Source organism: Sminthopsis crassicaudata, chromosome 4 (assembly GCF_048593235.1).
Source record: "Sminthopsis crassicaudata isolate SCR6 chromosome 4, ASM4859323v1, whole genome shotgun sequence".
NCBI lineage: Eukaryota > Metazoa > Chordata > Mammalia > Dasyuromorphia > Dasyuridae > Sminthopsis > Sminthopsis crassicaudata.
In genome coordinates this window covers 66973527-66996489 of record NC_133620.1, presented here as the reverse complement: position 1 = coordinate 66996489, position 22963 = coordinate 66973527, and the positions used below count along the sequence as shown (strand labels likewise).

The 22963-nt window shown below is 33.2% G+C and overlaps 1 protein-coding gene across 7 annotated transcripts in view; it reads right to left on the bottom strand.

The window, feature by feature from the left end:
• RASAL2 (RAS protein activator like 2) overlaps positions 1–22963 on the bottom strand; it is a 320395-nt gene that overhangs the window by 103706 nt on the left and 193726 nt on the right. The window contains exon 1 of one of the 7 annotated variants that reach the window (XM_074308461.1): positions 16503–16764. The exons of the other annotated variants lie outside the window; for them this stretch is intronic. Within the exon in view, the coding sequence (XP_074164562.1) occupies positions 16503–16515 (13 nt within the window). The 5' untranslated portion in view covers positions 16516–16764. Of the gene's footprint in view, positions 1–16502; positions 16765–22963 lie in introns of those variants that run through there. 7 annotated transcript variants of the gene reach the window in all.

Here is a 22963-nt window from a genome sequence, read left to right as displayed (position 1 = left end):
CAACAGGTGCCTATGTCCATCTGTTGAAATCTGACTCAATTCTATTATGAAAAGATTACAAGTATCTCCAGTACATATATGCTAACATAATCATTTGAAAGAAAAATTGGAAACCCTCCAATATCCTTTGGTATCTGATACTGTGTCCTTTCACACTATTTAGGGGGCTTGGGGACAACATTTTCAGAAAGGATATGGAAAGGACTTGTGAAATGTTAATGTAATGGTTCAAAAAAACTCATATTGGAGAATGGCTATATTTCCTAATTTGTATTTTGTTACCCAGCAAGTTACAGTCCTTCCACTACTATTCTTGTTTGCCAGGGCCAAAGAAAACTTTCCCATGGTTCCTACCTTCTTTATTCAATTACCTCTTTCATCTTCTGGTCTACAGGTCTCCTCTGGGGAACATTTTCAACAATTTGACAAAAGTGCATATTTTCTGGCAATGCAATCTTATTGAATAGCTGGCATGTAAATTTCTATTTGGTTATGTTACTGAATATCCTATAGCTCCAGTTAGATGGTAAGAGATCTGAAAGGAGGGAAAGGAACCCACATGAGCAAAAATGTTTATGGCAGCCCTCTTTGTAGTGGCAAGAAACTGGAAACTAAGTGGATGCTCATCAATTGGAGAATGGATGAATAAATTATGATATATGAATACTATGGAATACTATTATTCTGTAAGACACAACCAGCAGGATGATTTCTGAGACACCTGGAGAAACTTACACGAACTGATGCTAATAAGTGAAATGATCAGAACCAGGAAATCATTATACACAGCAATAATACTATACAATGATCAATTCTGATGGACGAGGCTTTCTTCAACAATGAGATGATTCAAACCAGTTCCAATTGTTTAGTAATGAAGAAAGTCATTTACATCCAGAGAGAGAACTATGGGAACAAAGTGTGGAACACAACATAGCATTCTCACTCTCTCTGTTGTTATTTGCTTGCATTTTTTCCCTCAGTTTTTCTTTTCTTTCCTTCTTAATCTGATTTTTCTTGTGCAACAAGATAACTGTATAAATATGTAAACATATATTGGATTCAACATGTATTTCAATTTATGTAACATGTATTGGACTAGATATCTGCCAGCTTGGGGGGGGGAGGGAAAAATTTGGAACAAAAGGTTTTGCAATGGTAAATGTTGGAAAAATTACCCATGTATATATTCTGTAAATAAATAAATAAATAAATAAAGATGTGACATCAAAATGTGAAAAAAAAAAAAAAAAGGCCACATACCATCTATGGAAGAACTCAGAATGATAATTAGGTCAGTAAGAGCAACAATGATCAATTCTTTAAATTTATAATTATTCTAGGAAAAAAAAAAAGTTCTGAAATATAACTTACCCTTACATTTTTAATCATTCTCTCTTTGAAAGAGATTATTCAATTTTAATAAGAACAGAGCTAAATGCATAATTCAACACTTTAAAATAGTATCTCAAACCTAAATTCCAAACAAACCAAACTATATATAAATTATATGTTAACCAATGTTTTTATACATTTTGCCTGTCAAAAATGTCACTTCACATGTTTATTGCTACGAAACTAATGAAACTAACTGGCTTTTTATCTCTTTGGATAGATGAAGCCTTATTAATATTCTATGAGGCCATTTCTACCATATGATTAAGTTTTGCTTTTTTTTTTTTCTCCTTAGGCTGGGGTTAAGTGATTTGCCCAGGGTCACACAGCTAGGAAGTGTTAAGTGTCTGAAACCAGATTTGAACTCGGGTCCTCCTGAATTCAAGGCTGGTGCTCTATCTACTGCGCATATGATTAAGTTTAATATACCTGACAAATAATGCTTTGAGATCCTTCAGTGATAAGAGCCATATAAATGCAAATCATATCAATTCAATAAGCATTTATTAAAAGTTTACAATGTTTAAGGCACAGTCTAATATAAAATATAAAGAGAGGATATTCCATTCAAATAAAATACCAGAAGTCAATTCTGATTCAATACAACCACAAAATAAAATAAAAAGTAAGTGGTTGCTTTCTAAGACTAAAGAAAATTTGAATTCCCTATACTTTTAAAGTGTCCTTTCAAAAGAAAATAAAGATGCTAATTTAGCAATTATAGTTAATGAACTGGCAGCTCTAACTTGGTCCCAAGAAACGACTACACAAAATGATAAATGCAGGACCAATCTTAAAAGTTTCTTCCTATATTTAGTATAACTGATTGTAATTATTGCATATAATTCTATTTGGCAATGTGGGCTAAGGCTATATGAACATTAATAATCTGAATGAATTCAGCTTCACTACTATTTTAATCTGTTTTAAAACATTAGTGATTAGCTCAACTGTAATAAATTAGGTTACATAAAATTTAGATAATTCAAAGGTTCTTGGTTTTTTCCTCCTTGATTTGTTTTCCAATTTAATTGTTTTTGCTATAAAGTGCTTTTCATTTTCTATTTTTTTCAGTACTTTGACTTTGTTTTAATATTTTATGTTGCCTTTCAGAGTCATTGACTTCTATTTGATCCATTCTATTTTCAAGGAGTTGCTTAGGCAAGGTATTGTACTTCTTTCTGACAATTCCCTTTCCAATTCCTTCTTCCATATTTTTCATTTCTGTACCATCTGTTTCTCTATGCCCTCATTTTAGTTACACACTTTTAAAACTGATTCAGTACAATGTCTTATTCTTGCCCCCGCCTTGTAGGCAGATAAGTTGTGGCTTGAGTTTGGGTCTGAGTAAAAGTAGAATGCTGTTGGCCATTATCAGACATCTGGAAAGCAATGCTGATTCAGAATGATAGAACTTTAGGCTTTCGGTTAGCCTTGGTTATTCCTCTGCAATCATTAGAGAAAACCAGACACTGGAACTGAGAACCTGCTCTACACTCCTAGATCTGAGCCCACACCTCTGATAGGTACCTCCAAATCTCTCTGCATAGGTATCCTTATCTGTTGACTCTGGATGTGTGACCTAGACCTGGAAAGTGAGCAACAAAGCTATCAGCTAACTGGTTCTAGTTAGGGTATGCTAGTATGGATCTGGGTCCTTCCTGCTGCTAGGTTGCACACAGCCTCTCTTTCTTTAATGCTGGACTATTCGGAGTACCGCCCTCTCCTGACCAGAGCCCGTCCCTAGTGCCCAAAGACCTCTTTTCTGTCTTTTTTTGCTGGCCCGGCTTTTCTTGATATTACCCTATCAGTATCAGTTTTTGTGGGGAGCTAAGCCTTCCTGTTATACTGCCATCTCAGCACCATCTTCTAAAGAGATATTGCCCCACCTTTGGAAAAGAAGCAGAGGATTAGACTTGTATATTAGCAAGAAGGAATATGACTAAGAGTTTAAGACCTTTACTTAACCAATAATAGAAATCGGGGATAGGACATTTGGGATTTCTTTCTTGTTCTTATACTCTACTCTTGTTTTCCTCTTTTAGTTGACCGGAAAGTTAAAGTCTTGGCTCTAATTTTATAATCTCCCCCTTCCCTCTTCCTTGTCTGCCCTGCTTAGGAAAGGAAGAGGCTTCCAATTATTCTAGAGCTTTCTCTCTTTACCCTTGAGTCAGGAAAAGGCTCTGTGTCTGGCCTTTCGATCTTAAGGATGGTGCAGTAAGGGAGCACTGTGGAAAAAATGTTGGATTTGGAGTCAGAAGATGTAGAGTGGAATCGCTGTCGTACCACTAACTACTTGTGCAATCTTAGGAAAGTCATTTGATATCTCTTAAAGCCACATTTTCCTCATGTATAATGTGAGTGAGGTTGGAATAGATAACTTTTAAGGTTTCTTCCAGGTCAAAATCTATCTTCTAGGAATTTTAAGCAAAGTGATTGATTGAAGGCTATGTTTCTGGTAAAAAGAGAAGCAATCAGTCATCTTTTGACTACTGGTGCCCAATCTGTTTGATACGAAGTAGACTAGATAGCATTATTTTGGATACTATATTTGTATTAATGAAGCCTATATTAGCTTTCAGAGAAGACATTAGACTTAACTCTATTGAGTCTAACGTAAGCTAATTCTTTCTAAAGTCAGGATCCCTTTGAGCAGTTTATTTCATTCAACAAAATAAGTCTCTCTGCTAGCTTCATATCAATTATAAATTTAATAAAAGCAAACATGCCATCTAGGTCAACATTTTTAATGCCTTGGATGACTATAACAAGATAGAGAAACAATAAGGGAAAGAACTGAACCCTAAGCATGTCACTTGAACATGCATGTTCACCATAATATTGTTTAGTTCTGAAGTTCTGTTATCCAAGAATTTAAAAATCTACCTAACTCCCCTCATCTAGCACACTTCTCATGTCTAAAAGGATAAAATTTTTTTTAAAAATTTACTCAAATGCCCGCTGAAATCCAAATCCATCAAGCTTATGGTATTCTCTTGATCTATCTGTCTATATCCAGGCAAATGATCTACAGTAAGTAGCATGATTTTTTTTCTTAGTGAAGGCATACTGAATTTTAATAACTGTAAACACATATATTATTCTTCCTCCCATACCTATATACCAATTAAGAACTTCCTGAATTTTCTGAAAGTTTAAAGTTATTTAGAAGATTAGCAAATAATTTGTTCTCAAAATACATATAAGAGTCATTATTTCTGATCAAAAGGAACTGGTTAATCAGGAATTTAGAGCCTGATTTAGTAAATATTAATGTCAAAAGAAATTTGTGAAAAATCCATAATAAAACTAGAGATTAATTTAGGACACTATAAGACATATGAGTTCTTCTGTGGTAACATATCTTAATGTTTCTCTTTCCTTAAACTTATATATTAGATTCAGAATTTGACACATTTATTTCTTCTAGAAGACTGAGACTGAGATCAATTCCCCTTATCCTCATTACTATAAAAGACATCAACAACAGGTAAAAGTAAAAGTTTATCTCTAAGAAAACTATTATAGTCTATAAAAGTAAACTGGAAAAGGGCAGAAAAAGAATAGGCAAAAAGTAAAAACTGCTTGATCATAAAAACTATAAAAATTTAAAGTTCTAAAACATTTTAGAGAGAGGGCAATAACTATATCACTAATAGAATATTGGAGAGGTTTAGTCTGGAGAAGATTTGTGAGAGTTGAGGACAGTATGTGAAGAGCTTTAATGAGGAGGAGAAAGTAGATTTGATCTGCTTAATCTCAGAACCAATAGGCAAAAGCTTCGAAAAGAAATTTTGGTTTAACAGGAGGAAAAACTTTCACATGATTTTACTGAAGCAGAAATGGATTGTTTTGGGAGATAGTAGATTTCTTCTCACCAGATTTTTTAAGCAATGTCTTGAACACCATTCAGGTATGTCACAATATGGATTTTTTTTTCAGGAAAAAACACCGATGGTGGAGTCCAGTCACCTCTGATATTTATTATTTGTGTGCTCTTAAGAAAGTTATATAACTTGAATATGACAGGATTACTTAATGTTCTACAAATATAAAACTAAGATTTATGCATTTAATGTAATACCTACTTTCTTAATGGTTAATGGTTATCTTATTGGTCAATATAGTTAGCTTCTTATCCAGTTTCTACCATCTTAAACCATATTTGCCTTTTGCCTATCTTTCTCCTTTTTCTGTATAGTTTATTTTTTTCTCTTCAAAGATTTTACTTCTGTTGTTCTTTTTGGATGTCATTCTGTTTCTGACGTGCACTTTCAAAGCTTCATATTTATATGGACATATTAGTTGCATAGGCTGCTCTCAAAGTTGTCAAAAATTTAAGCTGACAAATACTAGACACTGTTTACAGCATATAAAATAACTGGTCTACATTCTAATAAACAAAAGACAAAGGAGTTATGTAAGCTGTCCAGAAGCATGAACACAGGAAGGTATTAGATGCCAGATATTTGGAAATTTTTAAAATTTTAGGAAAAACTTGAAATTGGGTAGACAAATGATTTGATAGTAAGGAACAGAAATCTTAATAGAGGCCTAGATGGCTTCTAACAGGAAGAAAGCAAAAGGCAAATCAAATAGAGTAAACTGAAGATAACTGTACAAAGGAGACAGAGGTGAAAATGAAAGAAATAACAAATCATAGCAGAAGGGTAAAAAACTTTGAAAAGAAGATAAGAGGGATGTAGAAGGACAGACTAGAAAATAAACAATTGCATTTTATTTCCTGCAGGATTCTATGGTAGTAATTTGGTGTGGATGTTGCTAGTGAAGAGCTTTAGGTTGAATGATATAGTAATCTTAACATGAAGAGCAGAGTCTGAATAGTAGTGTAACAGATAAAATATCAGTAACCTAGTAGACAGAGCAGCAGATGAATCTAGACATATTAATGTAAGCATATATATTTTAGCTGTAGGATAAAAGAACAGACAACACTTGGAAAGAAAAGAAGCAAGAAAGAGGGATAAGAGGAGAAAACCTTATCAATCTATTATTTTACTATGGTATGTTCTGAGGAGTTCCTGAGGTGACTACAAGAAATCATCAAGTAAGGAGGAGTTTTTCTTTCTCACTTTTCTAAATAATCTAAAACACCTGGTCATACAACCCCTCAAAGATAGAGTAAGGTAAAATGTCTACAGTTGAAAGAAGGGAAGATGCTCATTAAATTTTCAGGACTATGACAATAGTACTTATCATTACTTACTGTAAAATGAAATTTTCAAATGGTCATGTTTTAAATTTGATAAAAATTATTTTTTCTTATGCATAAAAACTATTTTACATTTTCTTTACTAATAGGAACATATCTTATGTATATCTAGTCTTTACTTTATAGGGTAATTATATTTACATATTGGATTCTGTGCCCAAACCCCCTTTCAGAAGAATCTGTCAACTATACCAAGTTGTTATGCATTATGATAATGCAATTGCTGTTGTAAAACATATGATTAAATCAGAGTAGGAAATATGAATGCTAGTGTTTCAGAGAGCAGTGATAAGAGTTTCTGAAAGGCTATTCACACAGTAGCTCTTTTGTTATGAGGATGCATTTCCAAGATTGCTTTCCCAATCTAACATTTCTGCTGACCTCCAAATAAAAAACCCGTGGCTGTATCCATGAAATGGCAAAATTTCAGCACAAGGATAAACCTGATGGCTCCATTTCTGCAAAACCAAAAAGAATTTCAAAGAGAAAAAATTTCAAAGGGAAACACAAGATCATTTCCCTCTATACAACCAGAATTCCAGGAGGTGATTAGGCTCTTTTTAAAGGTCTGGGGAGTGAGACATGAAAAGGACACTCTGAAAATATAATTTTCAAACTCTCTTATTGATAGCTTAAGAGGGCAACATGGCAAGAATGGCAAGAGAATCAAATACAATAGGCTTTAAATTAGCACCTATGTTCCCTATAATAATGACTTAAACTGGAAAAGAAAAGCTATTCTGTTTCAATATTTCACTTATTTAATTCAGAGTGGATAAAAATTAGATTATGATTTCTGTTAGTCAGGAAATGAATTGTCATCAATCAGACTACTTTGTAGCAATAGATAAAGAAGTATGGATCTGTTTGGTCATTTACATTTAATTGGCAATTATGTTACAGTTTTTTCACATTAATAAATGTCCTCAAAATATATGAACTTAGAAAAAGTGGCACTTGACTAAATTAAGGATCACGACATCTATAAAGTTGGAAGGATTGTAGCAGGATAGTGACTGAGGGCTCAAAAAGAGCCCTTCTACTTTAGTTCTCTCTCATGCAGGAAAAAAAAGAAAAATAAATCAAGAATCTCAAAAGAGAAGAGATTTGCTAACAAGAAAAGATGTGATGAGCAGGTCACATTTATTCCAAAATAATGGAAAACCCTCTGGCCCCTCCCACAAATGATCTGGAAATCATCAAAAAGAAAACAAAACAAAACAAAACAAAACAAAAAAAACAACAAAGGAAAATTGAAATCGCTTACTTACAAACCTCTCTGTGATAGATACTAGCTATGTAATGATGGACATGTTACTTAACTTTTTGATGCCCCAGGAATTTACAGATGGAGTCACCAATTTGCATCAATGAGGGGAGGTTTCATAGCAGAAGTTGCCTATACTAATTAAATTATAAGTCTAGACCACCACATCCTATCCCCCCTTCCCACACCTAATAGAAGAGGCAGTAAACAATCATGATTAGAACATGCTAACACTGCAAACATGATAATAATTCCCAAATTAACTTACAGCTTCCCCATTCTGATCAAAAATTTAATGCCACATTTAATAGAATTTAGACAAGCTATTAAGTCTTATAAAGTACAAAAAAATAAAGAATACTGAAGGAAAATATAAACAAAAAAAAAAAGAAAAGAGGACTTACATTCTTAGTCTTCACATTATATAAAAAATATAATTACTATACCATACAATGCAGATTTATAGGTATAGTATCAGAATTTAAATTTTGAAAAGACAGAAAAGAGAAGTATGGGGAAGAAAGAGGATTAACTCCAAAATGTGTCATAGTTCTATTATAAGTCCACCTATAAACATACAGGGGCAGATTTTTAAGAAATAGGCAGGGGCAGCTAGGTAGCGCAGTGGATAGAGCACCAGCCCTGAATTCAGGAGGACCTGAGTTCAAATGTGGTCTCAGACACTTAACATTTCCTAGCTGTGTGACCCTGGGCAAGTCACTTAACTCCAGCCTCAGGGGGGGGGGAAGGCAAATTTGAGGTAATATTAAGAAAAGCTTATGCATAACCTCCTAAAACATGTGTTCAGAAAAAGAAAAAAAGAAACCTAAAATTTTTTTTGCTTGAAAAATTTCTACTTTTTTAAAAAGTCCAACACTTGAAATTTAAGAGGAAGTGACACAAATTTATTATAAGAGCCACTTGTTCTCTAATTATATGAAAAGGCAATTTTCACAACAAAAAAATAAAGTATCAACAATCAAATGAAAAGTATATTCAAAATCTCTAATAATCTCAATGGCATCAAAATAAATCCCATGTGGCTTTCATAAAACTGGCTAAGATAAGAAATGATGATAAAATTTAAAGCTAACTTTATCACGACAAAATATGAAAAAGTTCATGCCCATCCTGGATAGACTGTTTTAGTGGTGAACTCATACTTCCTTAGAGGCCAATATATACAAGTGACTATTATCTTCACACTATTAATAGACATTCTTTCCTTATCCCTTGACTAAAATGTTTAAATTCTTTCCACCCACCATACAGGAAAAATTTTAGTGCCTCTAATTATTCCTTTTTTTTTTTTTTTTTTTTCATGTCTTCCTTGAAACATTCAAATTTTTCTCAAGGATTTCACTCATTTATCTAGGGATCACTTCTTACTTGGCTAGTCCTGATAGTACAATGACCAAAGCCCTGTACTTGAAGCAAAAATATTTGTGTCAAAATACTTTTTCCAACAAAATCTTACTCTATGACCAGAATAAGTTATTTAACTTCAGTCTTTTGATAATATTTCTTTCTTTTTTTTTCTGAGACAATTGGGATTAAGTGACTTGCCCAAGATCACATAGCTAGGAAGTGTTAAATGTCTGAGATCAATCTTCAGTGTTTTTAATAATAAACTCCATTGCAAATTGCCATGTTTTATGTAAGTGTAAGCTATTATTAATTATTGACATCATATGGCATCATTATAAATTAAAATAGAAAAAGAATCATCAAAAATATTTGATACACTGGTTTAAAAAGAGATAGTAGGGGGGGCAGCTAGGTGGTACAGTGGATAGAGCACCAGCACCAGCCCTGAAGTCAGGAGGACCTAAGTCCAAATCTGACCTCAGACACTTAACACTTCCTAGCTAATAAACTCCAAAACATGAAAAGACAGGGGAAAAAAAAACAAAACTCCCTAAATGGCAATTTCTGGGAAAACTAGAAAGCAGTCTGGCAGAAATCTAATTTAGATCAGCATTTTACAAGCATATACCACAATTAACACAGAGTGAATATGCCCTCAATATTAAAGATCATACTACTAAAAAATCAGAAAAGAATAAGATCAAGCTTAGGTTTGGGAGAATTCTTAACCAAAGGAGACAGAATTAATCACAAAATTTCAAACTGATAATATTAATTACATGAAACTGAAAACTACAAACTACAAACACAAAAATAATGAAACCAGAATAAGAAGGTGGTTAATTTGGGATGAAATTTTTATATGAAACCTACCTCCCCTCAGTTACAACACACATTACCCCCCCCACACACACACACACGACCAAAAACAATCACCAATAAATAAATGCACAAAAAATGAGGTAAAAGTTTTCAAAAGAACCTCAAACTATGAATGCTTCAAAAGCTTGCTTCAAAGCACTAATAATTAGAGAAATGTAAATCAAAACAACTAAGATTTTCTCTCATACTTTAAAATTTGCAAAGATGAAAAAATTTAAAAGTAGTATGGAAGGGGTTGTGGAAAGTTAGGCATAATAATGCATTATTGATGGAATTTTGAATTGTAACCATTCTGTAAAGCAAGTTGCAATTATGAGAACAAAGCAATTAAAATATCCAGACTTTATGAGGGGGTGAAGTAAAGATGGCAGTGAGTAGACATATCTTTGTCTGAATTCTTCCTGGCTTCCCTCAGATCAATACCAGATTAGGCTCTGAACTGGTTTTGGAGTGACAAAACCCACAAATATACTCTCTCCTGGTTCAAAAACCAGTGAATCAGCAGATTAGCTGTGAAACATCCAACACAACTATAAAAGGTAAATAGTGGGTCCTTGAACCTCCAAATAGCATGGAACTTGGCCACGCCTACCCAGCACAGGAAGGAAACCAGCAGCACAGGCCCCAAGGCAGAGTGAAGCCATAGTAGTCTATAAGGGAAGGTTGGGACAATCTCCCCTTTGTCTTACAATCAGACCTCAACCTTTAAAAATGAGCAAAAAAGCAAAAAGAGCTCTGACCATAGATAGCTTTCATGGAGACAAGAAAGAACAAACTTTAAATCCCAAGGTCACTAAAGACAAAACATCTCCAGATGAAGCCCCAAAAAGTGTTATGACTTGGATAAAGCTCTCTTAGAAAAATTCAAAAGGAATCTTAAAAGAGAGAAGAAAAATGGGGGAAGGAAATGAGAACTTTGCAGGAGAGTTTGGAAAAGGAAACAAATTATCTGAAGAAAACTCCTCAAAAAGCAGATTTAAGTGAAATGGAAAAAGCAATATCCATACTTTATGACTTTGATATAGTACTAAAATGTATGTATCCCAAGAAAATCAATGACAGAAAAAAATAATTCCATATAGATCAAAATATTTATGGTGGCATTTCTTTTGGTATTAGCAAAGAAATAAAAACAAAGTAAATAACCATCAATTCAGGAATGATTAAACAATGTGTAATATATGCATATAATGGAATATTACTGTGTTGTATGAAATGCAAATATTGTGAATTTAGAGAAATATGGAAAGACTTTAATGAAATGATACAAATCAAGCAAGTAGAACCAGGAAAACAACATATAAAATGAAAATAATATAAATTAGAAAAACTTAAAGTCAAAACTGAATATTATGAGATTATATAAAGGTCAGGGTTGAATCCAACAAAAAGACTGGATATATATCCCTCTGTTTCTTTACATATTTAGAGGACTATGAATGTGGAATACTGAATATAACAGGCTTTTGCTGATCTTTTCCCCTTTATTGAACACACACACACACACACACACACACACACACACACACACACACACACACACACACACACACACAGAATAGCAATGGGAAGATGTAAAGACAAATGTCAATAAGTTTTATTTTTAAAATTAATGGAAAATATTGCATTTCCTGAGATTAAACTATAAATTACTAATTTTTATCAACCTGTTTTTTTTATTCCGTAGATAAGGAAACAGGGTTATTGAGCAAAGATAATGCGACAAAATTAGAATCTGAATCCCCTGACTCTTAAAACTAAAAGATTCTAAGGAAATAGAAAATATGGTTTCTGCCTTCAATGATTTGATTAATATGGTTGGGGAGAAAAAAATAACTTGATAGCATTTATGATCCTAACATATTCATTTTTTTCTGATAACTGAAAATTAATAGGTACACATACCTTGTGCAACATTCAAATATTACCAAAAAAAAAAAAACCATGAAAAAGAATGTCTTCTCAAGAATTTCAAAAATACCTGATGTCCTATATATAATAGAAACTAAATATCTGCTGTACTGAATTGAACTATTTATGACATATTAACAATGGGATTATGAAGAATACTTCAAAGTGGATAACTTGTTTGACAAGATGATTAGGTGCTCTTGATGACACTTGCTGCTGGAGTTCATACTGAAGTAGCATATTTGTTCTGATCTGTCATTAAAAAGTAAACAAAAGATGGAATCTCCCAGTCTCTTTCCTGGTTTCTCTCTCATTCAGCTAAACTGAATTTTCATATTGAATTCTCATAAAATATCATAAAACTTATAAAGAATGGAACTCAAGGCTTGGCCAAATTTCCTTGTGACAATCATCCCATAGTAGAAGCACAAAATGATATAGACTTTCCTAAGACATCTACCTCTCTATACCCTAGTGAGTTCAAACTCATATGAAGTCAGGCTATTGAAAGAAACCTCTTATCAGAACTGAGAAAATTCTTTGATGCCCCTCCTATATGTTTAAAGTGACTGATTCAATAAGAATAGCCCTATTTCTACTATTCATCCTTTTTTTCAATAGTTAGATTTTAAAAAGCTGGAAGAGGGCAGGGATAGAACAGGATAGACAAAAGTCCTCATCTGAATTCTAAACGTTCAGTAGTCTCTCAGTCATCAAGTGTTGTCAACTAAATATACAAAGGCAGTATTCTACATGGCATTGCTTGAGGCTTCCAAACACAAGCTGAGATCATATCTATAATTAAAACATGGAATTTGGATTTGCCAAATCCCTGTCACCAACTGCAATACTTCTAACAATAAAACAGATCCAGATTTTAAGAGTCCATCTTGCCGAGTCATAATTAATTTTGAAGATAAGTTATTTGTTCACAGGAAACACCACCAGGAAATAAACAGGACAATTTAAAGATGGAAGGGATTCTAGGGATTATTTTATCCAATGATCTTACTTTGGAGATGAAAAATGAAACAAAACAAAAGCAATCTTTTTTTGGTTTTGTTTTTCTTTACCATACCTTAAAAAAAAAAAAAAAAAAGTACTCTCTATCCTTTCAATAAAACCAACTGTCATGCAGTCAAAAAGATCAATTTCTAGGTGATGCAAAAGTAGAATTATTTTATATCAAAGAGGTAGTCTTTATATCTAAGAGGTCACATTTAGATTAGGAAAGAATTTGGATAGGAGAACTTAAAAATACTCTGTTTAAAAATACTGGAGATTCTGGTAACCACAATGGATACATTGGTGATATTAATATTAAGATGCATGCCAAATACCCAAACTACCAAGTTCCTCTTTTCTTTCTCAGGAGTAGGTGTGGGTGTGAGTGAAGGAGATTGAAGAAGAGATGGGAACTAGAGGCTGGAAACCGAAGAAATAGATAGCTTTTGGGGTGGGACATACCTAAATAGGGAAAAGGAAAAAGACTGAATAACAAGCAGCTCTAATCATTGCCTATGAAAATATCCTCCAGACCTTTTCTAAGAATATTGGCCATGTTGCAGGATTTTTAGCCTTGTTTTAAAAGTTAATGTGAAAAAAAAGATGAGGGACAGAGCTGAGGAAATGGTCCCTTGAGTTCCTTCAATAGAACACTCGGAACTAAATTAATCTAGCTAAATTTGCAATGTCCTATTTCATATGCAGTCTCTTATGAAATGTATCTACTAGTACCCTTGTGGCAGTTTCCCCCTAAAAAAGCAAAGCCACAATAATTTGGCACTTGAGATACATGAAAGAAAAATAAAATGTTTGCTATAGCAACAGGTTGCAACATATTTAGGAAGGCCTTATTTCAACTGAAGATTTATTTAAAATACCAGTAATATCCTCTTTGACTTAGGAATATGCTTGATATCAAGAATTTTAAGGTTTCAAGTGCAAAAAATAAAAAAACAATTCCTATTCATTTTATATATGCTATTTGTACATATATGCATATGTATAATCACAAAATAATTTATATGGCACTTTAAGATTTTATTAAACTCTTTGTACCTCAACATGCTATCTCATTTGATCTTCACAACCAACACTATGGAAGGTGCTATTATTATTATCCCCATTTTACAAATGAGGAAACTGAGTCAGAGAGATGAAATGTTTTGCCAGCATCATACTAACAGTTTATGAAGCAGGATTTGAACTCAGGGCTCCCTGACTTTGGGCCCTATACCTACACCATGATCTCTACTTGCTACATTACGACTATATTTATAAATCTGTATTCATATTCATACAAATACATCTATTTGTCACATGCCAAATGAAAAGTGAGAGGACATCCAGCTCTTGTCTAAGTACTTATACATATATTCCTAAGTTTATGATTCCAATGGTCATCTTCTTATTAAGAGCTTGCTTAAATAATGGACTCTGCAGTTAACAAAGTTTCCTGCTTCTTCCAAGAGTAGATTCACTTTAAAATTAGGTTTCCAATAGCCATGAGCAGTAATGAAATTTCCCCTTCCTTCTCACTGCCCATCCTAAAGTGTTCTTTTAAAAGTCACAGTAGTATTTATTATATACAGACAATTGAAAACGGGAATAATCAGGTCAAGCTTTGATATAACAGAACACCCCTCCCCAGTGCTTATATCCAAATAAAGCTGATTTGTTCCCAGGAATTGCAAAGAGCCATGACAGATCCTTCTGACAGTGACTATATTGACACTAGAATAGTGTGGTCTCTCTCTTCTCTCTACAATGAATGATTCCAGAAAAATGGAAAGAGCACTAACTATGCTTTGAAACTAAATAAAAATGTATGAAGATAGACAGATGTCTACTGTTGTGGTTCTTGAGTCTTCAAAAGTCACAAAACATCCAATGAATTAACTGAGGTCTGGTTAATACTTAATAGAAAAAAATAGAGTTGAAAATGATAGAATACTGTGAAATTTTTTATGGGCCAACTATAGAAGAGATAAAGGTTATAAAGGGATATTCTCTCCCACCTTCCCAAAAGATAAAACTCTTGGTTATACAAAGTATTTTTTTTTTACTTGTTCAAAATGTAAATCTATAATTGTATAAATTAATTTCTGAAACATAAATTAGCAAGTTGCTTTCAAAAACATTTACAAACTTTTCAGAAAGTAGTATCCATGAGAAAGATGTTAATCTTAAAATGAATATTTAGAAGATTTAGGTGCTTGTTTGTATAAAAATAACATACCATATAACTACCTTAAACTCAAACACAATTCTCTTTCCTCCCTTTAGACAAGATGTTGTGAAAATTATCTGTTAATAACTAAAAGCAAGGGACCAATGTAGATTTATCAACAAGATTTTAATGCAGGATACTGCAATTTAACTTTTCCCAAATGATGTTTGCTGTCTCTGTAGTCAACAAATTATAAGAAACATGTTTTTTAAATTAGGGGGTATAAAAATTAGTGGCAGACAATGTAATGTGCTGTCAAGACTATTGGAAAAGGAGGCAGGAGAACTAGGTTCTTCTATATATTTATATATACAGATAGCTTGCTGCTTGTAGCTGGGCATATTACCTAACCTCTGGCCTCAGTTTTCTAATCTGAAATGAGTGGGCTCAATTAGATGATCCTTAAGGTCCCTTCCATCTTTAAAATGTCATGATTTGCTGAACCAAAATTTCCAGCTTGTGACCTACTGGCATCATAAATTAAAAGTCTAAGCTGTAAAACAAGGAAGCAATATTCTTTTCCCTATCTCTCTCCTGTAAATGTTCTTAACTTTCCCGAGAGAATCAACCTGTTGAATATTCTAAGTGTCACTAATTTATCATGTTCCACAGCGATTCAAGCAAAGTCAATGTAATTTTATTCTGATAGCTGGACAACTGCCAGCTGCTTCTTGCATATTTAGTCTTCCTCAGAGGGAAGAAAAATGTCCTCCTTCACCTAGAAAGAGCATTTACCTTTATCCAATCATTCAGAGTTTTACATGGAAATGTCCTGTGTTCCCAGGTTGAAAGCTTCTGGGAAAATTCAAAATATTGAAATACACACACACACACACACATACACACACACACACACACACACACACACACACACACACACAATATTAAAATGATATGCAAATCTCAAACAGCAATACATTTAAAAAAATATTTGCTTTGCTCTTACTTTGACACTTTCACCTTTAATTTTGTTCCTGGAAAGCTGACAGGTATCCCATTCAAGCACATACTTCCTGTCAGTTGAATATTATAGAAACAAAAACATAAATGTACATAGTCTTTGAGTATTAAAAGCTACAGTTTTCTTTGAGTTCCACAACTACCTTAATTTCAGTCTAGGATGGAATTCCCTCTCCAGTCCAGTTAGAATGGGCTGGCTCAGACTGGGCTATTTCCTTCCTATAATGCCATGGTTTTCACCGCAGTGATCTTACCTGGGGTCTGCATCCTGGGAAGTTGCCGGTGCTTCTACCATGCTCTTCCCAGCATGCCGGCCAGAAACTCCAAATACTCCCTGGCCAGCGACCAGGCTCTCCTGGCTCCTGTGTGCCTCACACTTTGGAATGCAGAAAAGCCAGCACCAAAGCCAGTCAGACCCAATTCTTTCTTTTAGGTCCTCTTGCTAGGCAGAGTTAAACAATAGCCATTCTGCCTTTGCTGGCTCACTCTGAGTACACTGGGTGCATGCATTCTTCCCTGGGAACAGCAATGTGATTTACCAGGCTAGGCACTTCATTTTCCTGTCCCAAGGGGTGGGGAGGTGGGAGGGGGGGGGCGTGGATATGTGCATGGATATTTTAAATAGCGAATTTTAAAAAGCTAGCTCACAATCTAGATATTCAAATCAATTACTATTTTAAAAAATACAATCTTGAATTTTTCAATCTGATAGGCTGATAAATACTTTGTGTATACAAAACTTTTCAAAAATAAGTATCTGGTAAAGATTTAACAGCCAATATGTACATATGGGATTGGAGGATTGGTTTCCTTCCCTCCTGCCCCCCTTTTCATTCATTCTTTTGTGTTCTGTATGTGTATCCATATACATGTATCTTTGAAAAGCATTTTCAAATAAATGAGAATAAGCTATGAAACTCCCATAATTTATGATATTTCAGAGAATCACAATATTTAATTTTATTTTAAAAATAACATGTTTCCTCATAATCAATAGTCTCTTCCACTAAAAAAAAGTACTGAAAAAGAATAATACAAGAACAATTTTGTAAAAATGAAATTAATATATTTTAAAAATCTATATGGTTTCTGGACTTCTCTTCACCTCACTCATGCTCCAATATGTAGAAAAGGAGGTAAAGAAGCAAATAATCCATATTTTGTTACTGGTAAAGAGGATACAAGATGTTATGCCTGGGACTGAGTTTAGCATATCAAGATTGATCACTTAAAGACTTACACTGCTTCCCACCAGACCCTACCTACCACTTTAGGAACTACAAAAGGTGAGATATAAGGCAGGCACAATATCACAATAAATACATACCTAAGGACAAAAAGAAACATATAGTTTTGCAGAGAAGGCTTTCAATTTTTTGCTAGTAGCTCAAGTATTATGGCAGTCTTCTTGTTCTACTGTTGCTGGTTTCCATGTTCTCCTTTTCAGTAATTTTTTCTAGTTCAAATAAGTTTTTTTTTTTTTTTTTAAATTGCTTTAGATTCTTCCTATCAGTTTACAACCTCCCCATCTCCAAAGATAAGACTCAAAGATACTGGAGATGGAGAAGCTACATAGAGTAGAACTAACTGAATGGGTCACATTATAACACAACTTATTATTTTCCTATTAGAGGGATGAAACTTCACTTACCATTAGTAGTTGTAAATAATTTTATATTATTCACTGTGACAAGCTTTATTATTCTCAAAATACTTTCACTAAATAGGTCAATAAATAAGTCATCTTAATTTTCAGGGGATCAAGGATCAACCATTTAACAAATGCCTGACTGTGCTAAAAATTGTGCATATAAAGACGAAGGTAAGATTAGTTCTTTGCCTCAAGAAGCTTATACTCTAATGGGGGAAATAAAAGATAGATAACATCATATAGGTCAATAAAAATAGATATAAGTAAATCCTAAATAATTTTAGGTAGGTCAAAGCACTAACAACTAGGAAAATCAGGAAAAGCCTTCTGAAGAAAGTGGTACTTGAGGTTCCAAGAGGCAGAAGTAATGGAGGACATTCTAAGAATGGGGAAATGTGTCACCAGTCTGTAAAGAGAGTTTGGAGCCAGATTGTGAAGGGCTTTAAATAATTAACTTTTTTTATAAGTCTGTGTTTTGGCCTAGCAGAAATAGGGAAGCACTGAAACTTCCTGAGTTAGGAGAGTGACATGGTCCCATCTGTTCTGTGGGAGTACAAGACACTTGATCTCCTAACTGCATTTTTATTGTCTGCTTCCTATGCCTGGAATTCTCTCTCTCTCCTCATCTCTTAACTTTGTTCAAGTCATAGCTAACATTACACCTTCTCTAAGAAGTCTTTCCCGATCCCATATAAAGCTCGTACCTTCTCTGAGATTATCTCCAATTTTTCCTGTATCTATATTGTTTGTCTGTAGCTGTTTGCATGTTTCCTTCTCTTAGACCATGAGTTCCTTAAGAACAAGGACTTTTTTTGCTTTTCTTTGTATCCCCCAGAATTTGGCACAGTATCTGGTTAAACAGCAAATACCAAATAATTACTTAATTAACTTAATGAGGCTGCATGGAGTTAAAGATTTTTCAAGTGTTTATACAGTCACAAATTATGAAGACTTAAAATAGAATAAGCTAAATTTTATATAGATGATTATCAATAAAGGAGGGTAGTTCTTTGAACATGATAAATTGTTGGATGGATTGGTATTATTGATCTGTAAGTAACCTCACAGGCATGGACCTGAAAAGCTATGACTACATATAAGTATTCTTGCTAAATGTTTGTATATTCTTACTAGATACTTTTGTTTAGTAAAATTTTTTATAAAGTTATCTAATTCATTATTTCAGTCTCCCCAGATCATATACTTGCATTTTAGAATACATACATATATAATCAGATCTATGCTTAGGATTAGCAGTTTGGTAGCAAATGGAATATGGCCTGAAGTAGGTAGATTCTGGATACAGGGAGACCAAATGGATGCTTATGAAAGTAGTGCTGGTAAAAGGAAATAAAGAGCCTGAACTAGTTAAATGGTTCTTTGAATAGAGAGATGATGAATGTTAGAGATGTGGAATTGTTAACATTTGGCAACTGGATATAGGCGAGTAAGATAAGTGAAGAGTGGAAGATGAAGTCTATGCTATGAATGTAATCAGAAGACTAGAAGCATGGTATAGATGATAGTAAGTTTGAAAAAGGAACAGGTGGTAAAGCATCAATTTTGGACATATTAAGCTTAATATATTAAGTTTATAGAACAAGGGACGCAAAAGTAAAATAATTTGCCTCAGTTTACAGTAAAAATTAGTAGCACTATAATGAATCCTTACTTCAATGAGTTTCCATTTAATCACTGTCCTTTGAAGTATGCTGCCTACCAAACTATTTAAAACTAAATATCAGAGTTACAAAATTAGAAGCATTTTTTCCTGACACTGGGAAAAAATAGTATACAAGTTCCTTATAGATGTTTCCACAAATATTATATAAAACTAAATGGAGGAGCAATTTCAAAGTTTGATTTCTACTTTATCCTGTATGTAGATTAATCAACATTTCCTGAAGGCCATATTTAGGCTTCCAATAGTTACTATTTGCTAGCTCTTATTTCTAAAAGGGATAGTCTTAAAAAAAAAAGTTAGTTTCCTTTAACTATGAGAGAAGTTATTAAAGTACAGTGGAAAAAATACTGGGCTTGAGATCAGAAGTGAGTATGGGTCCTGGCTCTGCTATTGGCTATCTGTGTGAACTGCAATGAGTTGTTTAATTTCTCTGAGCCTCAGTTTTCCCATTTGCAAAATAAGGGGACTGAACTAACTGAGTCTAAGTTTCTTTCCAACACTGACTCCCATAATTCCATAAATTCACTAATAATACTAATAGTTAAATATGTAAAACTTAAGGGACATAGGTAGCTATTAACCTCTTTAAAAATCATAATGGAATTTTATATTTGCAACAACAATTACTCTCCCCTTCGCCTGAGGGGCTGGTGGGAGACGATAAATTCTCATATAATCAAAACACATTCCAATAGCGATTCATCATGCCAAAGAAGATAGCATTTGTCTGAATAGACTTTCTTTGCCATAATGAATATTTTGTTAACACTATATACGATATGGCTCACAAAGAATGAGCCAGTAAAAGAAGAGTAATTATTTAGATCTTCCTCTGTATGAACCCTAATGTCGCATTCTTCCCACTGCATTCTTTGTAGACTTGATCCTGGAAAATAAAATCATTGTGTCTGGAATAATCTCCTCTCCAAATTCACCCACTTACTTAGTTATGTCATTAAAATTGCTTTTTACAAACGATTGCCTTGGCATGCTGATGGAATCAAGGTATACAAAACACATGTCCTCTATTTCTCTGTCCCTTGTGTCTGTTCTGTTTTACACACACACATATACACACAAAAACACACCCCCTCGATTATTGTATTTGAAAAATGTGGGGTCTTTTCACAGTGATCTCTAGAAAAATGTAAATTAGGTTCAGGAATTAAAACAAAATAAAGGAAGAAAGATATCTATTATTACAGTTCTTAAGAATGCAACAAGTGCAAAAAGTGTTTGTATCAACTCTTTTTGTAGTGGCAAGGAAATTGGGAATGGTTGAATAAGTTATGGTATATGAATATAATGGAATATTGTTTTTCTATAAGGAATAATGAGCAGTTTGATTTCAGAAAAGCCTAGAAAGATTTACATGAGTGAATCTAAGTGAATACTTACTAAGTGAAGTGAGCAGAACCAACAGAATACTGTATACAGTAACAACAAAATTATGTGATCATCAACTGTGATAAACTTGGTTCTTCTCAACAATATAGTAATTCAAGAAAATTCCAACACACTTGGGATGGAAAATGCAGAGAGAGAAATGTAGAGATTGAATACTTTTTGTTTACTTTTTTCTCACAGTTTTTCCCCCTTTGGTCTGTTTTTTTTTTCTTGAATAACATGACATATATGGAAATGTGCTTAAAATAATTGCATATATTTAACCTATATCAGATTAACTATTATCCTGAAGAGGGAGGAGGTTAAGACAGGGAGGAAGAAAAATTTGGAATATAAAGTCTTAAAAAAAAATGAATGTTGAAAATCATTTTTACATGTACTTTGAAAATAAAATACTATTGAAAATTAAATTTAAAAAAAAAAGAATGCAACTTAAGTTATTGCTTACCTCAGAAATCATGTTGTGGAGCAGCAGGGATAGGATTAGTAGAGAGAAATGAAATTGGAATTTATGTAATGTCAAATCTGAACAAAAATATGACTCTTCCTTGATTTTATGCTATTATAAAGAAGGTAAATGATATGAGAAATTTCCTCAAAATAAATGGATATAAAAAATGTAATAAGAGGAATAGTTTTGTATATTATACACATGTGAATACATATATAGAGACTTATGAAAAAAGGGGAGATAAACAAATAAACCAGAAAAATACCTCTTTCATGGGTTAGCCAAAAGTTTAAAGTATTTTGGAAAAGTGAATGAATAACAGAGTAACAAATAATGATGATAGCTACCCAGTGTTTGAAAAGTTCAGGTCAAGCAGCCCATATTTTAAACATAAAGATGTCTGAATAGTCTTCATTGTTCTGGCAAATACAATGGCAGAAGATAGGTAAAGTTAAATAGTAGTATCATTTCTATATCCTGGGTCTAATCTGAAGGTAATCAAACTTAAGCAGATATAGCAGAATTATGTTGCTAGAAAATAACAACCTCTATCACTGTAAGCTTTTGGTCAGATATAGAAACAAAACTCAAGCAAGACTTTCAGATTTAAACACTTGCCAACATCTAGTAATATTTAATTATCCAGAACTGCCTTCTAATGGATATTATCTCTGGAGATAAACTTGGAAGCCAAGGACTTGCAGCAATACCAATTCCTCCTTCTAAGAAAGAAATTCACACTGATATTCAATAACCATTTTCTTTAGTGTCTGATTTCTCTTAAACAAATTATCTTTTTGCAGCCCTGTCGATTAATTTGCTAACATAATAGAAACATTAATAAATCCCTTCTGTGTGATATAAATAATACATCACAGTCATAATAAAAATAATGACTGATAAAGATATTAAACATTTTTTTGGCTTATTTTCCAAATAATTTTAAATTTATGAGTTACTCTTTCCATAAAATCTATTTTAACAAACAACTGTACTACAGTCACCTTCTGGCATACTGCTGATACAAAAACATATATGCTTTGTATGCAAAATATAATTGCATGCAGCTGAATCCTAGATCACTGATGTTCTATTTTCTCCTTATAGCTATATACAACCACTTAAAATTAAATAGAGGACAAGGATATAATGAAACATAGAGCTAAAATCAAAAACAATCTTAGGAGAAAGTGTCATAGAATACAAAATATTAGTTATACAAAGATGGAAAGAAACAGTCAAACCAAGTTATAGGTCAATTGAGAAATCAAAGAAATAGGTAAACATCTATATAAAGTACTGCAGAATGGTCAAAGTAGAGCCAAAAAAAGAGAAGAAAAATAATTACTGCAACTATATAAATGAAGACAACTTTAAAGAGCAACAAAAGCATTAAAAATTAAATAAAAGTGGTACTGATACAAATGCCCTTAAAAGAAAGGCCAAAACAATTAACTACTATTAAAGTGTAAGATGTACACACTATCCGTGGTAATTACTCTTTTACATTGTTGTGCTTAAA